This window comes from Felis catus, chromosome F2 (assembly GCF_018350175.1).
Source record: "Felis catus isolate Fca126 chromosome F2, F.catus_Fca126_mat1.0, whole genome shotgun sequence".
NCBI classification, from domain to species: domain Eukaryota; kingdom Metazoa; phylum Chordata; class Mammalia; order Carnivora; family Felidae; genus Felis; species Felis catus.
The window spans coordinates 16,415,360-16,425,025 of NC_058385.1; the positions used below are offsets into that span (position 1 = coordinate 16,415,360).

At 41.9% G+C, this 9,666-nt stretch overlaps 1 protein-coding gene across 1 annotated transcript in view; it reads right to left on the reverse strand.

Moving 5' to 3' along the window:
- PDE7A (phosphodiesterase 7A) overlaps positions 1 to 7,556 on the reverse strand; it is a 129,130-nt gene extending 121,574 nt beyond the window's left edge. Inside the window, exon 1 of the mRNA XM_011291371.4 lies at positions 7,269 to 7,556. Within this exon, the coding sequence (XP_011289673.1) occupies positions 7,269 to 7,406 (138 nt within the window). The 5' untranslated portion in view covers positions 7,407 to 7,556. The remainder of the gene's footprint in view (positions 1 to 7,268) is intronic.
- Between the last annotated feature and the right edge of the window lie 2,110 nt (positions 7,557 to 9,666).

Here is a 9,666-nt window from a genome sequence, read left to right on the forward strand (position 1 = left end):
TAAAGTAGAAACAGGGTATAGCAATCAAGAACATACAACCAAACAAAATCTAAATTAACTCCCCTCCTTTTTCTCATTTGCATGGTAGTCCTTCACATATTGGAAGACAGCAACGCTCTTACCGTCTCTCACCAACTGCTCTTCTATCCCTATCCTTTTGGCCCAAATCTTGGGGATTCCTTTCTCCAAGCTAAATGTCTCCCATTTCTTCACTCACATATCAAACAATATGCTTTCAAATTACCTCATCATCTTGGTATTTCAGAGTATGATTTAACCTAGTCATGTTCCCCTAGAAAGTGGCATCTAGAACAAAATCCAGATGTGCTTTGAAAAGACCAGAGTAAAGGTTATCACTTCAAATCATCCAATTTGTTTTCCGTATCCAGATCCACGAGCCAACAAAATCTATAATCCATAAGCCTAAAGGACTAACTATATTCACCTCACTTTCACCAACAAGGCAGGCCAGGTTAAACGTGAGGGTGTGGAACACTCTTGAAGTTCTTGTGATGCCTTGGGCAAGTAATGTAGTAATGTCTCTAAGGTCAGTTTACTCCTTGGGAAAAATGGGAGTAATATCACTTATCTCAAAGGGTTTTTGGAAAGATTAAAAATATTAATTATAGTATCTGGCATGTAGGAGGTATTCAATAAATAGAAACAAACAATTACCACTGAAGCAAGACTACTGCATCTTTATTAAGCACCATTTGTCAAGTACTTTACATGGTCTTGAGCTAGAGCTTGGTCTACCCAAAACACAGACGATGGAGTAGATGTTAACCAATTAACAACTCATCTTCTTCTCCAAATTCTGCCCTGCTCTACTTTCATCCTCTCCTCCCTCGTGCCATCATCTTCAGAAAATGAAGAGCCATCCCTACCAGCAGGTGGAGGAATGGAGCAGTCACCTACAACTCCTACTCAAAATTACAAGCAGACAAGAGACACTTCTGATTTCAACCACAAGATCACTGGCACTGGTCCATTAGGAAGGGTACCTGCCAGCAGCTGAAATGAAGTTCTGCAAGCTTCAAAGACTCATCTACAAATGTAGGGTTTTTTTCCTTTCCGGACATACTACTGATCTACTTCCTTTCCTCATATACTACACCTGAATGCAAACATACAAAAGTATCATTTATTTTGTGAATAACCTTTTGAAAGACACATTTGACAACAATATAAAAATCAACGGTCTATGCTACATTTAGGCAAGAACAGGCCATTTAAATGAGGAAGAGAATAAACACTCAATTTTTTCTCTCAATTCAAATAGATCCAAGCAATATGTACAATAAAAAAGTTTTAAGTTGTTTCTAAATTAGAAATTGAACTTTTCTGGAGTGGCCAAAGGGAATGTAAGAATGCCCAGATTTTAAAGATCTTTAGTCAAACAACTTCTAACAAAATTAGATTTTATATAAACACAGTCTTTAGTACAGAAAATTAAATTCCTTAAGATCTGCATGCAATGAGAGTTCTTTACCACCTAAATTTCCTAAGTATATTTAATCCTACTAAATGGCTATCAATAGTCCCAGGCAAAAAATCTGAATTAAGCTAAGCTTTGTCTACTTCCTCTTTCTTCAGCTCTTCTCTTCCCAAACTTGTCTCTATACCCATCCCTAGAAGTCAATTCCCTAAAATTATTCTAAAATTTTTCTTCATGAAAAGAAAAAAAAGGAAGGAAAGATGGGTTGAAACTTACCCTAATGTATTAGAAGTCTTACCAAATTGCCTCAAAGAGAATGGATAATACCTCTCCTTCTTTCCATCCAAAATGAGCTCCCTAATCTTTGTTTCCTGAAAAGGATGTAATATTTTACCTCCTGCAGGACATTTGTGTTTAAAAAAGAATTCTTGGGTGGGCAGTATGTACAGCTGATGGAACTCTAAGCATAGCAACAAAGAAAAATCTAGGCATAGGTCTAAAACCTCTTCAAATCACATCCCATACATTAAATGTGTTCCTGATGACAACTTATAAACTAGCAATTTGAACACCCTACTCCTCAATCAGAACACTCCAAATACACTATAGATTTACATTAATATTATGTTTGGGCATATATTTGAAGTATAGCATAAATACACATTACTTCAGAAGTAAGAGCCAAACATGATAGTATTAAATTTAAATCAAAGTATGAAACATTTCTGAAAACAGAAAAATGAAACTAAGATCCCAACAAAACAAGTGTTAGGGAAATGGACAGGGAGGAAAGTCTCAGCAACTGAACCACTCCCAGGATATCCCACCAACTGCTCCCACTATCCCCTGTATTGTCTTCTGAATGTCGATTTGTGAAGAGGCAACTACTGTGGTAACAGTAATTTGGAATAATGCACATTTACAAACTGATATTTGATATATAACAGTCCTTACACATGAGCACAAGATATGCAAATGAAATTTGACAAAAGAAATGCAAATGCACAGAAGCACTTTAGAAAGTGTCCATTTTGCTTACTGCAAGTGGAAACAAACTCAGCATACCACAGTGCATCTACTGACACAGTAAAACATTTATATAAATGTTTACAAAATATTTATAAAATGTTTATTAAATAATTATATAGTATTATAATCTCATATCATAATCATTATAATATTATACTGAAAGAGAGATAATCATTTATCTAAGTAAGGACAGAACATTCTAGGAAACCGAAAAATATTCTTACCTCTTGACCCAACCTAGTGATCCCACTCTAACAAACATGCACGAAAGTATTAAAGTTGTATATACAACACCAAGACCTGAAACAACTCTAACATTCAACATTCAGAGAATAAATTACTCATAGATCAACACATCATCACTACTAATGTTCATTAGGTATGTATAAAACTATACTGTATTCTGACAGTAGCCACAAGCCATAAGCAGCTACTTAAATAAAACTGAATTTACCATTCAGTTCCTTAGTCAGACAAGCCACATTTCAAGTGCTTACCTAGCACTTTCCATCATCACAAGTTCTGTTAGATAGTGCTGATCTACACAGCTACCTGGACCATCCTCTATCCTCCTTCCCTTATATGCACCCTTTTATCTACTTAATCTTCAGGCTTTGGCCTAAGCCTCAACTACTGTGTGAGGTTCCCCCTGATTTATGCAGGAAATTTGGGTATACCTTCTTGTAGTCTCATTACACCTTGGTAACTGGCAATAAATTCCATCACATCATATTATTTCCCCTACCACAATCCTGCAAGCTCTCTTAAAGAACCAACTTTTATCCAAGGGACTTTGAACTGTTCTGCCTTGATAATTTGTCATATACTAAGAGAACTGCTAAAAACAACAGAGATGTACACTATAAGTGAAAAACGTTTATGCATAAGGAATATAATGCATCAAAGAAAAACATGGCTAGGTTGGCAGGCTCACAAGTGATTTTTAAGATTATTTATTTTGAGACAGAGAGTGAGTGGACGAGGGGCAGAGAGAGGGAGAGAAAGAGAAGGCCAAGCAAGCTCCACAGGGCAGTGTGGAGCCAAAGGCAGGGCTAGAACCCATGAACCCGTGAGGTCATGACCTGAGCCGAAACCAAGAGCCAGACACTCTACTGCCTGAGCCACCCAGGTGTCCCATCACAAGTGATTTTTGTTTTCAATTTCTAATTCTTTACATTTTCTTAGTACTCAACATAAGGAGCCTCATTCTCAGAAGGTGTTTAGCAAATATCTGTGGAATAGTTTCTGTATTAAAAAAAAAAAAAAAAAAAAAAAAGACACCACGAATGAAGCCTAATGTAAACTATGCACTCTGGGTGGTAATGATGAAGCAATGTAGGTTCAACAATTGTAACAAATGTACTACCCTGTTGGGGGATGTTGATAATGGGGGAGACTATGCATGCACCAGGTCAGAAAGCACATGGGACATCTCTCTGCCTTCCAGTCAATTGTGCTGTGAACTTAAAACTGCTCTAAAAATATAATGCCTTCAACGAAAAAGATCCCAATATTTTGTTCCATAATAATATATACCATTGATTTATAATAAATTTTAAAAACTAGACCACAAATTTCTAACACAAATAATATTTATCTCCAGTGCTTAGAAAATATGACTAAATTAACTGCAGGTGCAGTGCTGTCGGTGCCATCAATACACTAACTCAACCTCCTCATCTACTGAGCACGGACCCATGCAAAGCACTGTGGACACAGCAGTGAACAAGACAATTTCTGTTCTCACAATATTCTTTCTAAATAACAACTTTATTCTGCAAGATAAATCTTTAACCTCAGCTATCAACAACAGATAGCTCAAAATGACAAAACAAACTTCTCTTATCCTGATTTTTTTCAAATAATTCAAAAAACTCCTATTAACCTTCAAGAAAGTAGTACATGACCTGGTTTAAAACAAAAAGTTAATGCCTCATTTACTTGGCATTCTTAGGACAGTTGGTGCTCCAAAGAAATGAATTTTTCAGATAACTCACTCTTATCCATTTAAGCACCAACACTTACACTGTTTGGCATGGAGATTTCTTTTTTAAGTGGGAATCTTTCGATTTTTAAAAAGATTCAATTAAATATTATTTTGACTGATAATTACTGTGTTGTACAGCACTCAAGCTCCTAAACTATATGTCTCCAGGGTTCTTTTTTAAAAGTTGCTGGCTTTGAAGAGTTTTTCTTCTGATCCCCAGCTTTGGTGTGTCAGCTGTCAACTTTTGCTGGTATCAGTGTGAACCTGACTCAAGCAGCCTCCAACTCCCTTCAAATTTGCTGCTACTTGCAAAACAAGTTTGTCAGAATTTTGCCTAAAACACACAGGCTTTGAGAGGATCCTCAAATCTATATTTTGGTTGTTCCGTCTTCTATTTATTTCCTGAATCTCTTAAAGTTTGCAGTTACAAGTTCCAAACCAAGTTCTGGATAAATTACTGCTATACCCTGATAAAAGTCCTTACATTGTTTTCATATTTAAAACTGATAGTCAGAGATAGCTTCATTATTTATTCACTCATCCAACAAGTATTAAGTACTTGTGTTGTGAAGTTGGTAAGTAATATTATGGTGAAAATAAAGAACTAAAAAGATTGCTAGTTTTGAACATATTCTAAAATAGAAAAACTCAGAAAAAACAACTTCTTAGCACTTAATAAAAACAGGGTTGTTGTGTGGGTTTTTTTAATATTAAACTACAAAACCACCTAAGTTTTTCACAATTTCTATAGCTTTAGACTTAAGAACTGAAGATTCAAGGGTTCTATTTAACCAAATATTTATTTTAGAGAGCTCTGAATAAGATTCCAAAATTTTATACCTTTTTTTCTATTACACATTCCCATCTAGCCCTAAAGAAATCACTAGCAACATATGCTTTAGTTTTAAATGATACTCAAAATCTTGGTAACCATTTCAAACCATGGTAAGTTTATCTTCATTTTAATGTTGAGCAACAATAATTTGATAAAAAGTGTAAACTCAGGAAACTTCCTGTCCAAATTTTCATAAGTTCCTATATTTGGTGTGCAGAAAATTTTTTTTTAAGTTTCAGGAGTAAGAGATGGTGTGGCCCTACAATATTTGCTTTGTCTGCCACAATCATATTTTTAAAATTCCATTACCCATTTAAACCTAAGGCTAGGAAATGAGTCAAAGAGGAGTAGGGCTTAAAATTGGTCTCTGAGGATTAATTAAGACAACTGGTAAAAACCCCTGGTGTCAGCCTTACTTGTTTTAATGCTCTTGGAATCTCCTTTCTCATTCATTTTCTCCTCAGGGAGCACAAGTGACTTTTTCTGTATTTTATAATTTTATAACTGATTACTGGTCACCTTTATTATGCAGACTGAACTGGAAATGGGCATTAGTTATGTGCCTGTAATCTGAGACAGTAAAATAAAATTTCTAAGTGAAAAAAAGTTACTACCATTAAAAACTATTAATTACTACCATTAAAAACCTTTTCCAGCAATGCATTAACATTTCTTCAACATTAATTTTGGAACCTGCAGATGCTATAAGCAGTACTATAGAGGCAGAGCATGGACCTAACTTTCAAAACAACAACACAGTATTATTTAAACTATTAGAGTAACCATTAAAGTTGGCTCTGACCTCATCAGCATACCATCTTGTCCCATGATATAAGTCTGATTCTAAATAAAAACAATTCAGAGAAAAATCCAAATGGTCTCTTGCTCTCTCTACAATTTAGGCAAAGAAGCAAATGGCAAATATTGGACACACCTATCATAAGCAAAATCTCCACGAGGTACTATCCACACTACCGGTTTAAAAGAAAAATACAGACCTGGCTCAGGATATTTACAATACAATTGGAGAGAGAAAATATGTTCCATAAAAGATACTAATACTAACCAATAGTAAAAATAAAAATAATTGAATTAAATTAAAAACTGATGAACATTTAACATTCTTAAAGCAAAAATGGAGGGCACTTAGTTCAAATGTAAACAAAATTCTTTTTGCCTATTTTAAATCTGGCAATCAAAATCAGCCAGAACTAAGGAGTTGGGCCAACAGCATCACCAAGGAAAAAACCGAAATTCTCAGGAGCAACTGGTATTGGACCATTCAAAACAAAGTCTTCCTGTGAGTGCTCATTAGGAGTTTCTCTCCTAAAATCTCCTTATCAAATTAAAAACCTGGCTATCAACTTTGCGGAAACCTAAGCTTCAGAGAAGCACTCTCGATACTTTTTTTTTCAAAGCACTTAAGGTCCATCCACAGAATAGGAGCTGGCGAACACCGAGGAGGAACTGGCCTATTGTTCGGAGAACCGCAGGACCATCCGAACGCCACGGGGCGCGCGGGAGCTGGGGGTAGGCAAGGCTCAAACGCGGCACAGGTGTGCGTATGGGGGAGGGGGGACAGGTGTGCCCAGGGCCACAACTAAGGTTAGAGAGGCCCGACTTCAGATCCAGACGTCGACTGGATCTGAGGAAAAGAGTCATCCCTGAAGCTTAAACCACGGAGCATGGAGGGGGGCGGGCCTGGGGAAGGTCTTAAGGACTCCAAAGCCCACCCGGTTTGGCAGTGGGGGTGGTCGGAGAAGGCCGGGGCACTCAGGGTGTAAAGCCCGAGGATAAAAGAAAAGGCTCTCGAATCGAGGGGCCAGCGTAGAAATCTCTAAACAATGAACCACGCTGGGTCTGGGGTAAATGGCTAGGAGACCAGGGGTGTCGCGGAGGTGGGAAGAGGGTGGGAAAAGAGAAACAAAAGAGAAGCCCCCCAAGTGTGGGGCCCCGGTGGCGGCGGCGCCGGCGATTACCTGTGAGAGTTGACGGGGATTGGGGCAGCCGAAGAGCGCGGAGCTGGAGCTGAAGCTGATGGCTCCTCGGCGGCTGAGGACGTGCTGGGGGACCGGCCTGTCCAGGGGCAGCACCGGCAGCTGGTAACATACTTCCATTGAATACGCCCGCCCTGCCCCCGCGCGGCGCCCGCCCAGCCGCGGCCGCCGGCCCCTGTGCTGGGAAGGGGCCGCGGCTCGGGGGCGCCGGGCCGAGGCGGGGGCAGGGAGGGCGGGCGCCGACCCCGGGAAGCCGCTCTCACGCCTTCCCACCCCAACACTCCGCCCGGGCCGCCGGTGGGAAGACGCTGCGGCGGCCGCGGCGACAGTTACGAGGACCGGCGCGCGCCCGGCTCCGGGGTGCAAGCGGGGGCAGCGCAGGCAAAGTGGGAGAGGGAACCCTGCCGCCCCAGATCTCCTCGGCCGGGAGGAACGGGTCTGGGCAGAGCAGAGCAGGAGTGGAGCAAAGACAGAAGAAAGCGGTGCAAGAAAAGACGGCTGGAGCCAGCGGCGAGACCCAGGTCGCACGGGGCTTGGGACCAGCCACCAGCTCGGGCCGCCGCCACCGTCCTGCCCCTCCCCTCCCCCGGAGCCTGACTTCACTCCGCCGCCGGCGCGAGCCCGGCGTAATTCACACTTTGCAGCCGCGGACGGTGCGCCAACCACGGCCGCCGCCACCCTGACGTCACGACGCCGCGCCGCAGGCCCCGCGCCTCCGCAGCGCCCTGGGAGACGGGTTAGCGGCGGTGGGGGTGAACCGTCTCGCTCCGGTTCTGCACTAGGTCACTGTCCCCTCCCGCCACACACTGCCCCCCTTCCTCCTCTCCTACCAACCTCAACCCATAGCCCCCGCCCAGCTCTCCCTTATCTGCCCTCCACACAAGGCGCGTGCGCACGAGGCCCCACCGTTTGGGGACATTCCCCTTATCGTTAAACTCTTGCTTTCGAGCGCGCTGAGGGTGTGGGGTGGGCTCAGCCTGTCTACAAGCAAGATTCGGGCCTTCTGACCCCAGAGACCCGAAGCACAGGGCGCAGTGGCAGCGCTCAGCCTTAACTGCGGGGTCACCGCTGTGCTTCCCTCCTTGAATTCCCATTCTTGGGCTTCGCTGGGGACCGCTGCGGCAGTGACGTCAGCGGACCGCGCGGGCACCATCCTCCCCGCTACGTCACTGCCAGTCCCTTGGCGGGGCCCGGCTGGGGCTCTCCCCAGGCAGGTACGGGCCCCAGGGCTGTCCCGGGCCAAGGGGAGAAGAGAGGAGTCGAGAATGCGGGAGAGACGAGAGGGTGAAGGGGTGGTGGGGAAACACCGAGACTGAGAAAGAAGAAGTGAGAGTATGCACTGGAAAAAATGAGAAAGAAAGGATGATACTGAGAAGACAAAGGAAAAAAGGATCCTGCATGACCTTTTACCAAAACTGTTTTGGTTTGTTGGCTTTGATTTTTAGAAAGCAGAGAGAGTAAAGAGCTCTTGACCTGCTTTGTAAGTTGGATACGTCATTTGCAGGTTCATTTTGTCAAATTTCTCCCTAAACTGCAATCCATTGTTTCAAATGCATTCCAGCCCCTGGGATGTCGGCCTGAACAAGCTCTTTCCTGCTGGCAAAATTGTTGATTCGGCTCTGCTCTCAGGGCACCCACCCTTCCACTTATTTGCTATGACTAGCCACTGGCAAGATGGCAGATCATTACTGAGGATATCAGGTATCCACTGCTCATGGTTCCATAAATCAATAAAAGTCTGCAAGACTTTTTATCATCTTTCCACAGCATCTGTTTCTTTTACATCACTTAAAACTTTACCTCTTCCATGGTTATTTCTCTACTTGTGTGCTACTATTAAAACAAATATAACTTCCCCTGTGGTTTCATGGATATTGTCTTCACTAGATGGCAAGCTCCCCTTTAGTGCAACAACTGACCCAACTCCCCTTGGAAACCCTAATTACTCCCACAATATCTAGTAGATATATTGAGCATCTGCTGTATGCTTGGGATTAAGCTAAGCACTCTCTCTTGTTCTGAGAAAAACCCCATGGGATAATACTAAGTTGAAACTAGGTTTAGGGAAACATAACTTGCCCTAGATCTTACTCAAAATAGTGGCAGAACTAACCTCAAATAATGTTTGAAATCTGTATACATTTAAACACCCAGAGATGGTATTCGTGTCATATAAAACTGTATATGCCAAATTACTGTCACATTTAATAACATTTAAGAGACTCCCTTCCATTAAATCATTTGATAAGATTCAGGGCACTAATTAAACAGTGCATCTCCCTTCAGCAGAGAGGGGAGCTAACATTTACTATGCACCCACTGTGAGCCATGACAGGTATTCTACATATAATGTTTAACTTAACCCTTCACAATATTCACA